Genomic DNA, 20,405 nt, shown 5'->3' with positions numbered 1-20,405 from the left:
ATTCCCAGAGGGAATCTATTGATTATGTTTAGAAATGCAAATTTGAAACTTTCTACTGTCTTCATGATTGTGTTATATCATTGTCATACTGCTCTTGAGTTCTTCTGTCCGTCAGGTAAAATTCTGATTGCCTTACAGATTAACTATAGGTCTAGATAGTTAGTGACTAGACTTCTCTAACTGGGGGTTGCCTAGGAATGTGTAGCTGACCTATTATTCTAGTATTTATCTCCTGTCTGATGACTGCTTCATGACAGGCTATACATTTTTTTTCAATGTAGCACACTGAAGATAGAGAAGAAGGAATGGATGTAGAAGAAGGTGAAATGGGAGATGAGGAAGCTCCAACAACGTGGTGAGTTTTCAGAGCTTAAGCTTTTTGACTTACAGAGGTAATCTCTTAATTTATTGAGTATCCTCTCTGGGGTGAGGATATAGGCAAGGAGGAAAGAAATTATAAGAAATTTCTTTCATTTGTAATTTTCATGCATATTACTTAAAATAATAAATCCTAAATCACTAACGGGCTTTATCCGCTGGTTTCTATATTAAGTACAGACAGTTCATTGTTTATATAGCCTACCCTATGCATCATCCCAGCATTTGAAAAGCCAACCACAGGCAGCCGTGGGAGCTCCTCCCCTTAATCCCTTCTATTAAACTTGTGGACCCAGTGCCTGTGTGTATTGGGCCAACTTTGAATGAAATAGGCAGGTTAAGAAGCCTTTCCACCTTCTCTCCCCTTGCTCTTAAAACTGTTTCTTATCTCCTCCTCTATAGCCCTGTGCTTTCTTTCCAGAAGCAATCCTCAGTGGCATAGATAGGTTCTAGAAACTGCAACATTAAGTGAAACGATGTATAATGAAACCAATTTTCCCCATAGGCTAATAAACAAAAGTTAGGTTCCTATGGCCTATTTCTAGTCACAAAAACAATCACCAATCTCCTAGATAAAGATGAAAATGCTTCTGTTATTAAACATTGAATAAATGTGAGCTATACATGCATTTGAGAAAGATTAATAAAAACAAGTAAGATAATTATTTGCCTAGTTATTCCAGTTTAAGGTTGCGGGTGGCCAGAGCCTGTCACAGCAACTCAGAGCGCAGGGCGGGAACCAACCCTGTACAGGACGCCATCCGCTCATGGTGTGTATACCCACACACCCACACTCACTCATCCTGGAACCATTTAGACATGCCAGTTATTTTCATGTACACCTCTTTGGAATGGAGGAGGGAATCTGACTACCTAGAGAAAACCCACAGAGACATAGGGAGAATACACAAACTTCACATAGACCATGGCCCCAGCCAGGAATCCATTTTTTTTCCCCTCATCAACGTTACAATAAAGCAATATTGAAGGAAACATCATTATTTGAAGACCTGCCATAATTTCTTCCTAGCGCTGGCTTAGAAGCAATAAGCAAGAGAAAAGAGAAGGTATTAAGGAAAATTTTCCTTCACTGGCACTCTTCCAGGTGTCTGAGATGATGAGAGTCATTAGTTATAATTGAAAGAATTTCCATTACTGTTTAGAAGATCAAGATGGGATTCCTGTATCTGCCCTGTGTTTCTGGCATCCCAGATTTCAAATTCAAACACATCTCCAGAAGAAACATTAGAAGTGGTGTGGCTCCAAGCTTAACTCCAATACTTCCTAGTCATGTTTCAACATCTTTAAAATGTAGTAATGCCACCTACACTCTACAGTTAAGAGGATTAAATAAGACGATGATCAGAAATAGTCTATTAAGGCACTAACTGTTTATATGTAGTGGTAAGTGTAAAGCACTTAGAATATTGTCTATTCAGTGTCTAGTAGCTATTATTTGTTATCGTTATTTTTTTTTTTAGAGACATATTTATTCATTATGCATGGATGGAATAGGCTTTAGGGTCTGGCCTGAGCAACATCAGGGCTCTGGGGCAAGTTAGTAGGCTACAAGATAATGAGTCACCTGAAGTGTAAATGGCCCCAAAGACACCGACCAATGCAGTTTTGTCTAATTAGATTTTGCCTAAGACTGTATAGACAGTTCATCCCTATTGGTTATGTTTGTAAATCCCTTAAATAAGACTTAACACTCAGCTGCCTCTCTCTGTCACAGTCACTAATGTTGAATAGAGGGAGAAAATATATGAGGAATTACTTTGTAAACAGCAGATGGTCTTAGGCACTGTAATTTACAAAACGGAGCACATTACCCATGTACCTACAATATGAAGTCCATTCAGATTTGGCTGAAATACACCAGTAAACATTTTGTTAAGAAATTTCAATGTGTAACATCCTATAAAATAGCTCAACATTTTAAAAACTTTATCAAATTTTCCAGAGTATTTTGGTTAAAATAGTTACAAGACATTCTATTTTACATAGTAACTGGGTCTCTGATTTGTTATTATTTGCAAATACAATAAATGGTTACATTTGCTTTGTGTGGATAAACAGAAAATTCAGAAGTTTCTGTAGAGTGGTGAAGGTGGAAGGCAAATTGCAAGTGGGCTGAAGAGTGAATGGGAAGGTAATGAAGTGGTGACATGGAGTATAGACAACTCTGAAGAATTTTATTCAGCTGTGAAGGAAAAGAGCAAGGGACAGCATCTAGGAGAGGGGACTTTAAGTTTTAAAAAATATATTAATGCCTCAACTATAAAAACTGCCTAACAGTAATATTTAACACAACTTCAAAATTTATTCTGTGAGACGCCTCAGATACCCACCAAGCCAATTAAAGATAAAAGGGAAGAGATCAAAAGCCTTTACAGGTAGGAGATGGTAATTAGCAACTTGGAATAACATTGTTATTGGTATCAAGCATTAAATTAGATGTGAAGTTCTTATCAATTGAGACAAAAGGGACATATAATGGTTGCGTGATTCTCATTCTCTGTTAGAACTAGCCCCATTTTTAAGAGACAAACTTTCCTGGTACTACATTTCAAGAGGTATTATATTCAATCTTACATGTTGTAACTGAGTAACATTTTGTTAGTGTGTGTGTGTGCACAGGCACTTCAAAAACATTCTTTATCAAATGTGGAACTATACAAATACTGGTTCTTGTTCTTTCATGGATGTAAATAATTTATATAGTGCTGTTTCTTTTCTCTATTTAATGTTTTAGGTAATGTTCTTTTTGTGGCTTTTTGTTTTGTTTTGTTTTGTTTTTGGTTTGTTTGTTTTTTGAGACGGAGTCTCGCTCTGTCACCCAGGCTGGAGTACAGTGCCGCAGTCTCAGCTCACTGCAAGCTCTACCTCCTGGGTTCAAGTGGTTCTTCTGCCTCAGCCTCCTGAGAAGCTGGGATTACAGGCACGCACTACCACGCCTGGGTAGTTTTTGTATTTTTAGTAGAGATGGGGTTTCATCATATTGATCAGGCTGGTCTCGAACTCCTGACCTCGTGATCCGCCCGCCTCAGCCTCTCAAAGTGCTGGGATTACAGGCATGAACCACCACGCCCAGGCTGTGGCTTTTTTTTAAAAAACCCAATTCATAGAAAACCCAGAGGTATAATCTTATTGTTGTAAATCAGTTAAGCTGCTTTAATTATAGAGAGAAGTTAATGTGCAGATCATTGTTTTCCTACTTTCCGAGTTGTTACTAGGGAAAAGTTTAGGAAGAGTGAAAGTAAACCTGCCCATTAGATTCTTTCAGATACTACTAATTCTTGATGAAAGCTTTGGCAAGAACTAGATTTAGATTTTGGTTAGTTAAAAGTTGTCAGTGTTCTTCACTGTTGATTTTCACGTGCCTCACATACTAGCCATTTATCAGATATTAGCTGTTTTAAAAATTAAAAGAATAGGCCGCACAGTGGCTCACGCCTGTAATCCTAGCACTTTGGGAGGCTGAGGTGGGCGGATCACGAAGTCAGGAGCTTGAGACCATCCTGGCTAACATGATGAAACCCTGTCTCTACTAAAAATACAAAAAATCAGCTGGGCGTGGTGGTGGGCACCTGTAGTCCCAGCTACTCAGGAGGCTGAGGCAGGACAATTGCTTGAACCCGGGAGGCAGAGCTTGCAGTGAGCCAAGATCACACCACTGCCCCCTACTCCAGCCTGGGCAACAGTGAGACTCCTTTAAAAACAAAAAAAAAATTAAAAGAATATGTATTGACACTGTAGATTTGTGACATATCAAGATTAGAAGTTGAATTAGTAGTGCCATAATAAAGTCACTAGAGAAAGGGCTTATTTTTGTGATGCTAACTTGATATGTTCCATATATGTTTATCTCATACTAATGCTTCTTAGGATATATTATTAGTTAGTGACTGTTAACATAGATTCAGATTAACATCGGTTTAAACAACATAAAAGTTGATTTTTTCCCCCTCATATCGAAGTCTAGAAGCAGGCAGTCCAAGGCTGGTAAGGGAGCGCTGCTCAGTGAGATTGCCTAGACCCTGGTTTCTTCTACCTTCTTCTTCTATCATCTCTTGGTGTTTGCCGTTTTTCCTGTAGTGCAGGGTGGCTCACTCTCACATCTACATTCTAGCCAGCAGGAAGAGGAAAAGGCCAGTGATAAAATATGGCCCAAAAGTTGCACATATGACTTCTGCTCCCAACTGATTGGCCAGAATTTAATCACATGATCATACTAGCAGCAAGATTGGTTGGGAAACATAATCTTTAATTCTGAATAACCATGTGTCCTACCAAAATTCAGGGGCTCCACCAGTGTAGATAAAGAGAGTCTGTTGGGGTCTGTGAGTTCCCTAAAATGATTTGTAAAAGTTTATATAAGTATTTGTGAATGTGTACTTTTCTGATAACTTTCATTAGCTTCTGAAAATGGTTTGTGACCAAAGCTAAGAATATTTAGATATTTGTAAAAGAATTTAAATGATTTATGTAATGTAACATTTATTTTATTAGCTCTATTCCAATTGATTACAACCTGTATCGAAAATTCTGGTCACTTCAGGATTACTTCAGGAACCCCGTGCAATGCTATGAGAAGATTTCATGGAAAACTTTTCTCAAGGTGAGTTGCCAGTGACAGACTGTCAGAAGCCTAGTATTTTATAGCCAGTGATAGAGCTAAAACTTACCCTTGTCTAACATACTTTTCACTATTTTATTCTACCTCTTACATTTTTATACTAATTTCATAACAAGCTAAATTACAAATTAATATTTAAACCACTATTATTGTGAAGTAGTGTGTAAGAATCGGATATTTAAAAGTCATTACAGCCTTGCTTTTTTGGAATATAATGAGTGTTATCAACATAAATTGATGATATTTTGCAGAATATATTCTGTCTTTGTACAAAATTATTTTAGCTGTCTTGTTGAAACAGAAGTCCTCAAGTCATGGCCCTGGGCCAGATCTGACCTACTGCTTGTAAACAAAGGTTTATTGGAATACTACCATGACCTCCACTTACCTGTGGCTGTTTTTGCACTATAATGGCACAGCTGAGTAGTTGCAACTGAGACTATAAAGGCCACAAAGCCTGAAATAATTACTCTCTGGTCCTTTATGGAAGAAGTTTGCCAATCCTGTTTTAGAAGAATTTTTTATATTTTTCTTGGCTACTTAAAGATCAGTTATCCTTTTTTGTTGTAATCAAAATATAAGATAAGTAGGTAGTTCTCAAAGTAGCGTGGTGTGTGTTATGTTATTTTTAATAGTTTTTGTTTTGTATGCAATTTTTTGTGGGGGCAGCACCATCCAAATTCAGATTAAGTGGTTAGTGAGAAATAATCTGAAATTGTCTTCTAACTGAACAGAATTTGATGGAATTTATTTGCTCAGTCTTTAGCACAAGAAATACATAAGAGTTTCTACAGGTAGTTAAACAATTTCACTGGTAAATTCCTATACACTCTTAAAAGTGTTCCCTTCTCTGTTTGTCCCTTACACAAACTTCTTAAATCATATTTCTTTTTTTTTGGAGACGGAGCCTCCCAGGTTCAAGGGATCCTTTAGCCTCAGTCTCCCGAGTAGCTGGGACTACAGGTGCCCGGCTAATTTTTGTGTTTTTAGTTGAGACAGGGTTTCACCATGTTGGCCAGGCTTGTCTCAAACTCCTGATCTCAAGTTACCTGCCCACCTCAGCCTCCCAAAGTGCTGGGATTACAGGCATGAGCCACCGCGACTGGCCAAGAAATCGCATTTCTTTAGGAGTAGGGAACTTGTTCCTACTTTTACAACAAGTGAAATATCCACAATAGTTTTTATTCCCATAATTTTTATTGTTAGTGTGCCTTACAATATACAATATACATACATGATTGAGAGTAAATTCTAGACATTTTGATGCAGAAAAGCACTAAACAAATTTGGGTAACAATGTCGAATAAAACTAACATTTTTATTTTGCAGTATTCTGAAGAAGTTTTAGCTGTTTTTAAGAGTTATAAATTAGATGATACTCAGGCCTCAAGAAAAAAGATGGAAGAATTGAAAACAGGAGGAGAGCATGTATATTTTGCAAAATTTTTAACAAGTGAAAAGGTATAAGTTTTTCTTTCTCACTAAGCATAATAAGAAATGGTCTTGTTTTATTTCTGTTTAGCTGACAGCCTTTCTAACTTAAATTGAATAGAAATGTTTCCTATTTTTACTTTGGGTTAAAGCTGATTAATGTTACTTTGAAAGTCCCATTTCTTCCTTTCACAAGTAGGACTAATTTGATTTCAAAGGTGAAAGTAATTCTACATTAAGTCTGTTTTGTAGACTAATTTTGGAATAAATGCAGTTTAATTACTTTCATGTCTATATATTTTAAACGTCAAGTTAGGATTTAATTTGTATATGAAAATAATATTTCATAATTATTATTTAGGTACAAGTAAGGGGTTTAAAAGTTCCTTGTTAATCTTATTTATACATTTTAAAAAGTAAATTTTGTTCAAATATAATGCTACAAGATGATGTAAAGTTTCTAGTCAAGATGGCACATTGAGTTTATGTTTCGACTCACTCCCTTTGCTCCAAACACATAGCAATGACGGGTAAAATATAAACAAGAAAACAAAAGAGACAAGGCTGGGCTTCCACAAACAAGATAAATATCTTCATGGACCAGAAATGCCAAGTAGTGAGCAAAACTGCAGCCTGGGCCTGCTGGACTCTCTATCCAAGGCAGGTGGTGGTGTCCAGGAATTTGGCTACAAGTAACAGAGACTAAATGTGCACCATGTGGGACAAGGGGCCAGAGCCAGTTTCGCTTCTTGAAGCCAAGGACTAGGGTGGAACTTTTATCCACTTTTGGAAAGAAACTAAGAAAAAAGATTGCCAGTCTTCTGCCAAGGGCTATGGTTTTATAGGAAGTTGTGAGCCTAGGGATAACAAAGACAGCTTTGTGTCCATCTGCTTGCTCAGTGACCAGATATGTGATATGCTGAGTATACTTATGAAGCAGCTGCTCTAAGAAGTCATCATAAGACTTATTCTAGACTTTTGGACTCAGGGGCCCTGGTAGAAGCAGATGCAGAACTGCTAGAAAGGGAAGGATGTATACAGAGAGGGAGGGGAAAGGAAGTAAACAAACATCCCAAAAGAAAAGGCTCCTGTTCAAAACTCTGATAAATTAAAATTCCAAAATCCATAAATCTAATGCTAAGAAGGATCACCAGCAAAATCAACTCTTGGGATAGACGTATATTTATTCCAGATGAAATATATAGCCTGACCAAGACTTCATATATGTTTTGGATACTCAAAAAGATAATTGATAACTTAATCCATTGAAAAGGAACAAGAAATCATGAAACAGAAGCAGGCTGAAATGAAGTAGGACAGTCAACACAACTAATCAGGAGTCTTGGAAATGAAAAATATAATCATTGAAACCAAAACTCAGCACACAGAATTAAACTATACACTGGACATAGATGAACAAAGAACTAGTGAACTGAAGAAGGTGATGAGAACTTCATCCAGCAAACAGCACAGTTTTTTTTTTTTTTTTTTAAGTGAAGGAGCAGTTAAAAGCCATGGTGAATAGATTGGGAATTTCCAACATCTGTCTAGTAGGATTTCCAAAGAAGAAAATGGAGGGAATGGTAGAGAAACTGGATTGCAAAGAATTGAAGGAAATCTCAAATCCTCAGCTTAAAAGTATGCCACAACTGCCAAGCAGGATAAAGAAAGATAAATCTACTCTTCAGTACCTCATGCCATAACTGTGGGCATTCAGAGAAAACCTAAAAACCACTAAGGGATAAGAAAGACAGATATACTGGGAAGGTACAGCGGTTTGACTGTTAGCAGATTTCTAACAGATATCAACCATTAATACCAGAAGACGGTAGAGAAATACTAAAGTGCTGAAAGAAAAATGGCATTGAATCTAGAATTTTATACCAAGTTAAATATACCCAAGACTGCCGATGAAAGAAAGACATTTTTGTTTAAAGACCAGGATAACTTACCACTCAGTGACCCTCATTTTGAAAAAAACTACTCAAAGATGTTCTTCAGGAGGAAGGAAATTGAACCCATAAGAATGGAGTGGGATACAGAAGGCAACGGTGAGCACAAAAATTAAAAAATATGACAGTAAATTTACTATTGACTATAAACACAAAAAAGTCATGAATGATTTAAAATTTTTTTGATTAAAAAGTTTTATTAACGTGGAACTTAACTAGATGACAGTAATAATATGGAAGGGGAAAGCAGAGATGTTTCGTGAGTAATTTAAAATTATGGCAGTCCTTGTAATCTTCAGGCGTAGGAAAGGAATACTGAATATTCCTTTTCATGTATATTAAAAGGGTAACCACCAAAAGAAAACCAACTTGTTGCTCTCAAAGAGCAGAGATCAAAGGGAGGCAGGGAGGAACCTAGGCTACTTTATAAATCCGGCAAATGGCAGAAAGGGAAGGAAAAAGGAAGAGAAAGGAGGGGAGAAATATGTCAGTAATAACAAGTATAAACTGATTTAATTTACCTAATAAGACTTTATCAGATTGGATTTTTAAAACTCCAGCTATATTTGTTAATTTAAATGAAACAAATATAGAAACCTTTTGGTTGACTAAAGAATTCAAAGGTTTTATTCTACCTTATGTGGAAGAGGAGAGGAAAATCCCAAAGCTCTTCTTGCTTAACAGAGAAACTTCCCAAGGTTATCTACTTTTTAGAATGCAGAGGTGTCAGTTTAATATTATCAGGGCAAAAAAGTTACAAAATAAAACAACCAGTAAGACCTGTATACTTTTAAGACTTACAGGTCCACATTTCTCAGGACATGATAGCTATTTCAAAAATCTGGATGTCTTAATAGTTTTTTTTTTTTTTTTTTTTTTTTTTTGAGACGGAGTTTCACTTTGTCGCCCAGGCTGGAGTGCAATGGCGCGGTCTTGGCTCACTGCAACCTCTGCCACCTGGGTTCAAGCGATTCTCCTGCCTCCGCCTCCCGAACAAATAGCATTTCTAAAGACATTTTAATAATGAAAAACAGCAGGATTAAACATTTTCAGAGAAATCTCCACATTGGAATATGGGATTGATGCTTTTATATAATTCTCCATTCACTTTATCACACTTGGCTTTCTAATAGTATCTCTCCTTTTATGAATCTTTGTAAACTTGCTTTCACCAGCAGTTAGAACATGAACTTTCAGGATTAAGCTCTGAAATTTCATTAATTAATACCACGAGGAAGGTAAAACCAGCTTTGAGAAGCTTAAAACTTACCATAGGAATAAGAAAAAGGCACAAAATAGTACCAAAGAGAATGTGAGACATATAATGTTTTGCATCTTCATTTCCCTTTGTTGCCCCTTGAGCAACAACTTTATCTTAAATTTACAGTCCTCCTTGTACATTCTTCATATTTTTTGGTGTATTTTTAGTGTTTACTACTTAATATACAAGTGAAAATATTTGTAATGCGTTACCTATATCATGAAAAATATGCAACATTTTGTAAGCTTTACTGCTGCACTGAAAGAAGCCTTCCAGCATCTCTATACCTTATGTGGTATACTAGGATTCCCAAAAAGGCCTTCACACCTAAATATACGCTAGTTTTGGGCCTGATGTTACTTTCAACTTCTGATATAGATTTGGTAAGTCATGGGAAAGGTCTGGATTTTTCAGGGATACAGGTGCTGTATTCCTTGCCAGTAAGAGCTAGCTAAAGTGAAATCTAAAGCTGTGATTATTTGGAGCATAATTCTATAGCCTATCATTTCACTGGTGAATAGGTTTAGAAAAGTGCTTATCATTACAAGGTTAGATCTTTCATCTCTGTAATAGAGCCTGTGACCCCATCCAATGGGAATATTATTATCCAGAAGCATTGTGTTTTGTTACATGAATCTGGTCAGACTTTTCCTCAGGGATAGTCCGGAAATAATACTTGGCAAGTTTGATATAAAGTGTTTTTTTTTTGAGACACTTTTTTTTGGCCCACTGCAACTTCTACATCCTGGGTTCAAGCGATTATTGTGCCTCAGCCTCCTGAGTAGCTGGGATTATAGGCACCCGACACCACGCCTTGCCAATTTTTGTATTTTTTAATAGAGACAAGTTTTTTTGCCATGTTGGCCAGGCTGGTCTCGAACTCCCAACCTCAGGTGATCTGCCTGCCTCAGCCTTCGAAAGTGCAGGGATTACAGGCGTGAGCCACTACGCCCAGCCAGATGATATAAACTTTATAGTTGGAGATAGGCCAGTTATGTGGCAACTACAGGTAGGCAGAGGTTCTACAAATAAAATGGGTGTCTTTGTAAATTATCGTATCTTCCTTCCTTAAAGACAGAAGTTTCCCCTAGAAACAAAGTGCCACATTTTTGTGCTACCTAGAGTGTGATTGTAAATACTAATGCCCAACAGTATAGTTCCCTTGTTAGCAGAGCAAAATAATTCAGGGATACTACTTGCTAAATGTAGTGCTGAGATACCTGGGTTGTTTATTTTTTAATGGAGTGGAAAAGTATCTGTTCTTTAAGGTTAGTTCAAGGTCATACTCAGAAATTTTAAGGGAGGATTTTACCTCTAATTGTTCAACTTATACCAAATAAAAGGCACTGGTATTATAGGGATTCCTCCCTCCGTACTATGTAGCATGTAAAAGTAAAACAACATTTCAAAACATTTAAGTACCATGAGTATTACCATGATGGTTAAAGGAATATATTTTTGGATCTTTTAAGTTATCACAGAAAGAGTATAACAACACTAACTAGATATAGGCTTTAGGGTTACCCAGTCCTTTAGAATAATACGCTTCTCGCTTTCCATCTGAGACTCAATGACCAGAATGATCAGATGGAATACTCAGTGGCTAGCAGTTACCAGGGTGAGGTTACCCACAGTCATGTACTGTTGACCCTAGTGTGGTCATTAGGCCATTCTTTTTCATGGAGAAAAGAAAATTCACAATTTTGCTTGGTCTTTGCATTGCGTGAAGAGGCCTCTAGTTAGGACTTTTGGTCATTTTTTTAAAAAAAGTTCCTGGCAGTAAGAAACTATCCATACAGTCATTCTGCCTTAAATGTTTTATAGTTTTTATGTCCATTTGAGAGGTTGAATCTTTATGTAGTAAAGGCTAAGATAGGTCTCCTATAAGATATACTATAGCTTAGCTAGGAGCAAATGAAGGCAGAAGCAAGACCCTGCTGTTAACAAGTGGGCAGGCTAACCACTATCCTACAATTTTTCTTTTAATCTCATTAGTTGTTTTTGGTATGGGAGGCTTTTAGATAGCTCTGGAACAGGGCTGCACAGCAGGAGGTGAGTGGTGGGCAAGCAAGTGAAGCTTCATCTGTATTTACAACTGCTCTCCATCACTCATATTACCACCTGAGCTCCGCTTCCTATCAGATGAGCAGCAGCATTAGATTCCCATAGTAACATGAACCCTATTGTAAACTGATCATGAGAGATCTAGGTTGTGTGCTCCTTATGAGAATCTAATGCCCGATGATCTGTCACTGTCTCTCATCACCCCCAGATGGGACCTTCTAGTTGCAGGAAAGCAAGCCCAGGGCTCCCACTGATTCTACATTATGGTGAGCTGTATATGTATTTCATTATATATTACAATATAATAATAATAGAAATGAAGTGCACAATAAATGTAATGCACTTGAATCATCCTGAAACCATTCCCTCTACCCCATAACCCCTGGTCTGTGGAAAAATTGTCTTCCATGGAACCAGTCCCTGGTGCCAAAAAGGTTGGGGATCACTGCTTTAGAAGTCTTTTGCTGACAGTTGTGTCAGTCTTAGCATATGCTTTCACTCATCCTGTAAAGATAAATACTATAGATAAAACCTTTTCATATGATTGACATTTTTTAATATAAATAAAATTGACTTGTAATGGTCCTCAGGGCGGAAGGCATGAACTACCCTCTGTTCTGACATTTTTGAACTCTGTGGTCCTGACAAATAGAACAGCTCTTTAAATATCATTGAGCATATTAGAAAACTTAGAGTATACTCGGCCATTGTTATTTTTAGAATAACCTCTGTGTGTGAGTCAAGCCATGGTTATACAAGCAAGATAAGAAAGTAAAGTGATTGATGCTACCAAGTAGCAGCCCTCTAGGAAAGACTAAAGGCAGTTAGGGTGCAGAAGGTGTACTGCCAAAGTAGGCTCTGAATTTGGAGCCTAATCTTGAAGAGAGGCAAAGGCTGAAAGACTTAGCAGAGGAGACTAGTTATTTGATAAGATAAAGAGCAGAGAGAGAGTGAGAAGCCGCCCAACCTTCTTATTAGCCAAAGTAATAGAAATTAATACTGACTATAACAGAAAGACCATTACAAATTTTAGGTCCTCTAGAAATGAGAACTCTTATTATGTTTACAACAGTGTATAGTCATGATTACACAAAAGCATAACGAAGTCATATTTATAAATGTTAATAGACCTTTGAAAAGAAAATGTTCTCTGATGCGGACAATAATTTTGGACTGCTGGACAGACTCTATAGAGGGCAAAAAAAAAATTACCTGGTTATAAATGGACTTCATACCCAGAGGAAAAAAATTTTTTTCTGTGAGTTAATCAGGCTCCCTCCTCTATTATATACAAGTATTTATTAGTTTTCAATATACTTTTATATGCATGTTGTAATAGATCAGTGTTTAATAACAGTATTATTTAAAACTTTAAAATTAGTTTTTAAAACAATTCTATCAAGCATGTTTCATATGTAAACATTAACTGATTTATTTCATCCTGAGTGTTACGAAGAGCAAACATGTTAAGGTATGGTCAGAGATACATAGGTTTAAAAATATATGAATCAGGCCAGGCACAATGGCTCACGCCTGTGTCCCAGCACTTTGGGAGGCCAAGGCAGGCAGATCACTTAAGGTCAGGCGTTTGAGACCCGCCTGGCCAACATAGCGAAACTCTGTCTCTACTAAAAATACAAAAAATTAGCCGGGTATGGTGGCAGGTGCCTATAATCCCAGCTACTTGGGAGGCTGAGGTAGGAGAATCGCTTAAACCCAGGAGGCAGAGGTTGCAGTGAGCTGAGATCACACCATTGCACTCCAGCCTGGGCAACAGAGTGAGACTCTGTCTCAAAAAAATAAAATAAAATAAATAAAAGAATCATATGTTAGGGATTTTTTATGTTTTCTGTGTTTGAATTTTAATTTTTTGTAGAAATGTTTTCAATACTCTCTGATCCTATAGAGTATTAAAACTTTACCAGATAGCGTAAGAATATTCTGTAAATTCATATAATTTTCAGTATTGTCTGAGATTTATGAAAACCAACGTATAGACACTGGCTGTTTAATCACAGCTTGATTTAGTTGTTCACCCATGTTTATGTGTAAATAATCCTAAGTATTAATAATACAGGTAACAACAAAATAACCTATATTAGAAAGTTTCATTTTAGCCTTTTAAAGGCAGAAAAATCTTATGTTTATTAGAATTCTATATTTGTATCTTTTTTCTACCTTGTGGTTTAACCAAAGAAAAGTCATAAAGTCATCTTTTAGACTGAAAACTTTCAAATAGCACTAATGTAAAACATTAGAGTTTGTTTTACATTGACTATGAGTATTAAGGAAAATGAAATTTAAATCTTTGGTATTTATTTTATTGAGGAATACTATAGCCTTCTAAGTCTACCTCACAGTACAGTCATGCACCCCATAATGGCACCACATAATGACCACATAATTGGTCAACAGTGGACCCCATGTACAACAGTGGTTCTGTAAGATTATAGATTATAATACTGTATTTTTACTTTGCCTTTTCTATGTTTAGATACACAAATCCTTAACCATTGTGTTACAGTTGCCTACAGTATTCAGTGCAGTAACATGCTCTACAGGTTCGTAGCCTAGGAGCCATAGGCTGTACCATATAACCTAGGTGTATAGTAGGCAATACTATTGTTAAGTACAGTCTGTGATGTTCACACAGTGGGGAAATTGCCTAATGACACCTTTCTTAGACTGTATCCCTGTAGGTAAGTGACACATTACTGTATTAGTACAGAAAGTTGCTTAAAACTTTGAGACTGTGTCTTCAGGTTACTTTTTTACTAAATAAAAGGATTGAGACTTGATAGGTCCTGCCTTCAATGGGCATCTCCTTTTATCTTATAACTCAGCAGGGACACTGAGAGGTCTTTAAACTAAAATTAGATTTTCATTTTTTTAAGAACTTTTTTTTGAAAGACACTTTGAAAAGAATTATTACAAAGTAGAGCTGGGCGCAGTGGCTCACGCCTGCAATCCCAGCACTTTGGGAGGCCAAGGCGGGGAAATCACTTGAGGTCAGGAGTTCAAGACCAGCCAGGCCAACATGGTGAAACCCCATCTCCACAAAATACAAAAATTAGCCGGGTGTGGTGGCAGGTGCCTGTAATCCCAGCTACCCTAGAGGCTGAGGCAGGGGAATCCATTGAACCTGGGAGGCAGAGGTTGTGGTGAGCTGAGATCCCACCACTGCACTCCAGCCTGGGCAACAGAGTGAGACTCCATCTCAAAAAAAAAAAAAAAGAAGGAATGCTATTTAAATTTATAATGTAGTTGTTTTTATACAATTGTTTATACATTCTTTTCTAAGAAACCAGTGTTTTCTATTTCAATTGAATAAGCTATATGGAAGGTACTATTCCAGGTAGAAAACTATTTTACAATTTAATCCTCTATATCCTAACTTAATATCTGACACATTTGTGAAAAGTAAAAGTTTAAATTGTTTAAAAGTTTAAAAAGTTTAAAGTTTAAAGTTAAATATTTGTAAACATACTAACTGTGGAACCTATATTTTTTTTTCCTAGTCTGGGGAGAAAATGAGTATATTCAAAACATGTGCAGTTTAGCCTTGATTTCTTAATTGTCTGGGCAGATTTTAACACCTCGTCCAGGATTATGTAAGCACTTAGTGGTGCCTTTCAGCAATTTAAAAAGGAAATCCAGTATGTGAAGCCGGGTGTGGTGGCTCATGCCTATAATCCCAGTGCTTTGAGAGGTGGAGGTGAGTGGATCACTTGAGGCCAGGAGTTTGAGATCAGCCTGGACGACATAGTGAAACCCCATCTCTACTAAAAATACAAAATTTAGCTGGGCGTGGTGGTGCGCACCTATAGTCCCACCTACTGAGAAGGCTGAGGCAGGAGAATTGCTTGAATCCGGGAGGCAGAGGTTGTAATGAGCCACGATTGTGCCACTGCACGCCAGCCTGGGTGACAGAGCAAGACTCTGTCTCAAAAAAAAAAAAAAAAAAAAAAAATCCAGTACATGAGAGATTTAGTACTTTTCCAGAAATCTCTCAAGACACACAATCTGATCAGCTATATACTGTAGAAACTGTATAGCTGTGTTCCTTTCATAGACTCAAGACTTTTTCGAGAAACACGCAACGCCTGCAGTCATGTTACAGAGACTACCCTGTTACCCACTCTCTGACACACAATTCATATGGGTTTTCACGTAAAAGAAAAAAAAGAGCCTACACTCAGTCAACAGGAAAAAGTATTAAATTAGGCCAACTAGAGGTCATACAAAAGCACTTTTAAGGAGTGAAAACATTCTGAACTAACTCAAGGTTAGTAGTAGCGATCCTTTTGTGTACTCTTCCTCACTGGGGGCTCAAGAGCAAAACATAAATTCACATTTACACAGATGTTCTGAGCTTCCCATGCACCAAATTGCCATTGGTACATTTGTCTTCTGGGGGCACCAGTTTCCTTTTAATGAGATTTGCGTCTCAGAATCTTATCCTTTCCTAGTTATGCAAAGCCAAGTTCCGTAATTCCATGATTTTCACTAAGAAGGAAGAAAGCAGACCTAAGAGCTTAAAACTTAGGTGGAAAAGAAAAGAACACAAGAAAAATTTGATAAATGGAAGATGGAGCAGTTTGTATCCACAAGGGATATTTACCTAAAACAAAACTCATGATTGAAATATTAGGATGGAAAGAAACATACCAGGCGAATACCAACAAAAAGAAAGCTACATAAATAACAAATAAAATAGAATTTAAGGGGAAAAGTATAAATAGGACAAGGAATACTACATAATAAAGGAATGAACCACCAAGAAGGTGTCATGAACTTATATGTATTTCACAATATACCCTCAAAATATATTAAGCAAAAACTTACAAAGTTATGAGAAGTTGGCTCACAATAACAGTATGTATTTTTAACTGCTTCTGATGGATCAGGTTGACTAAATATTAGTTAAGTATATGGAAAATTTGAACAATGACAGTAATAAGCTTGATGTAGTACAGAATAAATAGAAGCAATATATTTATTTTTGTGTATACGTGGAACATTCACAAAATTTGACCATGTACTAGGTCACAAAGAAATTCTCAGCAAATTTCAAAGATTATATATGAAGAACAGATTCTCTGGCCACATTTCTCTGTCATCAAATTAGAATTCTAAAAGCTGCAAAAAGGACAGCTTAAAAAGAGGCAAATATATGAAAACATAAAAATGCATTTCCCAGGAATTAAAGAAGAAATCATAATGGAAATTCCAAATTTGTAATAAATATATCAAAATTGTAATTACAGGAAGAATGATATGTCAGAAGTGTGGGTTACAAATAAAGGGAGATGTAAAGGGATCGTTAAAGCTTCATATGCATTAATGGAAAAAATGTCAAGAAGGAGTGACAAATTGAGCATTCAACTCAAGAAGTTAGAAAAAGTACAAAGTAAACCTCAAGAAAATGGAAGTAATAATAATAGCACAACTTAATGAAATAAGAGAAGCTATAAAATATATCAGCAAAACTGAAAGTTGTTTCTTTGAAAAGAAAATGTTATAAAAAGAAATCCAGAGCCTGTGCAAGGAAAATGAAAAGATACCAGCAAACAGTATTAACAGTAAAAATTGACATAATTAGAGATATTTGAAATGATTAAGAGGATATTATGAACAACTTCTACAAATAAATTTTGAAGCCTAATAAAATGGGAATTCTTTAGAAAAATGTAATGACCAAAATAGACTCTCAAAAAAAAAAAAAAAAAAAAAAAACAACTAAATAGATGAACAACCATTAAAGAAATACCAGCCAGAATGACACTTTTTGAATGACATCAGGCCCAGAGGTTTTTCAGGCACATCTTATCAATACTTCAAAGAATAAATAATTTCTACCATAAATGAAAATTTTCAGAAGTTAGAAAAAGAGAAGCCCCCCAGTTCATTATATAAGATTATAACTTAAAATCCCGATAAGGACAGAACAAGGAAAAACGTGTATATATATTCGTCTCACATATAAATAGAATGTTTTCTATTTATTGAAGTGTTTTATAAACTCACAAATGAAGTAGTTATTTTTTTTTTAAATAGAGACATATGGTTTATCCTAGGAATGTAAGTATGGTTCATCAGAAAGATGAATATAATGCCAGATGAACAACAGATTGGCTGGGCATATTGGCTTACGCCTGTAATCCCAGCACTTTGGGAGGCCAAGGCTGGAGGATTGCTTGAGCCCAGGAGTTCAAGACCAGCCTGGGCAACACAGCAAGACCCTGTCTGGGAAAAAAAAAAAAAAAAGATTAAAGATTTTTAAGATCTGTATGATCAGCTCAGAAGTCAAGAAAATTCAATAAAATCTAATATTCAATACAAAAAGTAGAAAGGAATGTTCTCTGAGTTGATAAAAGGACTGATTTTAAAAACCCTATTGCAAACATCATACACAATTATGAAACTTTAAAAAGTATTCCCATTAAATCCAAAAAGAAGACATGGATGGACACTAACCATATTTCTGTTCAACACCGTACTGGAGGATCTAACCATTTCAATAAGAGAAAAAAACAAGGAAATAAGAATTGTAAGTATTGGAAAGAAAAGAGTAAACTATCCCCATTTGAAGACAATATAATTGTCTGCAGAGAAAAATCCAAGAGAACCAAGAAACTGTTAGAACTAATGAAACTTCAGCAAGATTGCAAGAGAAACATCAATAGTGTTCTTATAAACTAGTAATCAATTACATGTTATTCAGAATAGCAGTGAAAACTCTCCAATACCTAGGCGTAGTCTTCATAGAGAAACATTACAAAAATGGAGCAGCGTTACATTTATAGATACAGACCTAGTGCCCCTTCTCCCCAGATTTATTGATTCAGCATGTTTTGAATCAGTATCCAAATGGATTTTTAAATTTAAGTTATACCCAAAGGAATATGAATTGTTTTATTATAAAGACCAAATGGGTTTTTTCATGGGAACTCAAAAAGTTAGTATTAATGTTTCTATGGAAAAGCAGAGAGCCAAGAGTAAGAAAAATATGAAGAAAGCAGGAACACTTGCCCTGTCAGATATTAAGACCTATACAGCAATAGTAGTTAGGACAGGTAATTATTAGTACCAGTATACAGAAGAAGAAAACTAAAACAATAGAAAGTCTGAATTGTAGAAAAGGTTAATATACAAAAAGATTCCATTATAAACTAGCGAGGAAAGGATGAATTATTTGTGGTTTTTTTTTTTTTTTTTTTTGGAGACAGTTTCGCTCTTGTTGCCCAAGTGAGTGCAATGGCGCAATCTCAGCTCATTGCAACCCACCTCCTGGGTTTAAGCGATTCTCTTGCCTCAGCCTCCCGAGTAACTGGGATTACAGGCATGTGCCACCATGCCTGGGTAATTTTATATTTTTAGTAGAGATGAGGTTTCTCCATGTTGGCCAGGCTGGTCTCAAACTCCCAATCTCCGGTGATCTGCCCGGCTCAGCCTCCCAAAGTGCTGGGGTTACAGGCATGAGCCACCAGGCCCAGCCTATTCTTAATAAATTATCCATATGGAAAAATTAAAATTCAGTCTGTACCTCAGTACAGTCAATTCCAGGTTAATTGACAGTATGAATGAGAAAGGCAAGACTTTTAAACATTTAGAAGAAAATATGAAATATGTAAATTTGGAGTAGGGAGAGATTTCTTGAGCTACAAAAAGCACAAATTGTGAGGGAAAAATATCAATTTAATATTTAAGATTTAATATTAAGATGTAAAAGTCTTGAATAGTAAAAGATACCATAAGCAAAGTAAAAAGACAAGGCACAGACTAGGAGAAGATTATTTGCCACCTATATAACCAGGAAAGATTAGTATTCAGAATATTCCATTGATAAAAGACAACCAGATGGAAAACTGAAAAGATGATAAGAACAAGTCATTTAAAGATGTAGAAAACTGAATAGTGAATGAGCTTGCAAAAGTTGCTAAGCCTCTCTAGTGCAAATAAAATGATGAGATAACCATTTCACACTTAGCAACCTGGCCAAAATTGAAAAGCCTAACAATAATAGTGTTGGCAGAGATGTGGGAAAATGAGAACTTTTATACACTGTTGAAATATAAATTGAATCAACCACTTTGCAGAATACTTTTGTAAAAACTAGTGAAGTTAAAATTTGTTCCTAAATATGGCCCCCTACATAGGACCCATGTACACAAGGAAATCTCTAAGAAGATTCACTGTACTATTGTCTGTAAATGATGTATTTGTAAATGAAAGTTTAGAAACAGTGTCAGTGTTCACAAGCAGAAGACTGGGTGATAAGATAATTTTATGTGATAGTTCTATAAAGCACTGAAAATGGATTAATTATAGCAGGGGTTGGCAAATCTGGCATATCATCTGTTTTTGTAGATAATTTTTATTGGGCCAGTTCAGGTGACTGTAATCCTAGCACTTTGGGAGGCCAAGGCAGGAGAATTGCTTGAAACCAGGAGTTTGAGACCAGCCTGAGCAACAAAGTGATACCCCCATCTCTACAAAAAAATATTACAATGAGCTGACTGTGGTGGCATATGCCTGTAGTCCTAGCTACAGGGGAGGGTGAGGCAGGAGAATCGCTTGAGCCCAGGAGGTCAAGGCTGCAGTGAGCCATATTCGTGCTCCTGCATTCCAACCTGGGTGACAGAGTCAGACCCTATCTCACAAAACAATAAAAAAGAAT

The 20,405-nt window shown here is 36.4% G+C and overlaps 1 protein-coding gene across 1 annotated transcript in view; it reads left to right on the top strand.

Annotated features, from left to right (window-relative positions):
* THOC1 (THO complex subunit 1) overlaps positions 1–20,405 on the top strand; it is a 51,856-nt gene that overhangs the window by 13,159 nt on the left and 18,292 nt on the right. The window contains exons 9-11 of the mRNA XM_050767639.1: positions 282–355; positions 4,891–4,999; positions 6,347–6,478. Coding sequence (XP_050623596.1) covers positions 282–355; positions 4,891–4,999; positions 6,347–6,478 — 315 coding nt within the window. The remainder of the gene's footprint in view (positions 1–281; positions 356–4,890; positions 5,000–6,346; positions 6,479–20,405) is intronic.

This window comes from Macaca thibetana, chromosome 18 (assembly GCF_024542745.1).
Source record: "Macaca thibetana thibetana isolate TM-01 chromosome 18, ASM2454274v1, whole genome shotgun sequence".
Taxonomy (NCBI): domain Eukaryota; kingdom Metazoa; phylum Chordata; class Mammalia; order Primates; family Cercopithecidae; genus Macaca; species Macaca thibetana.
The sequence above is the reverse complement of the archived record's forward strand: the minus strand, read 5'-3'. Positions and strand labels throughout refer to the sequence as shown.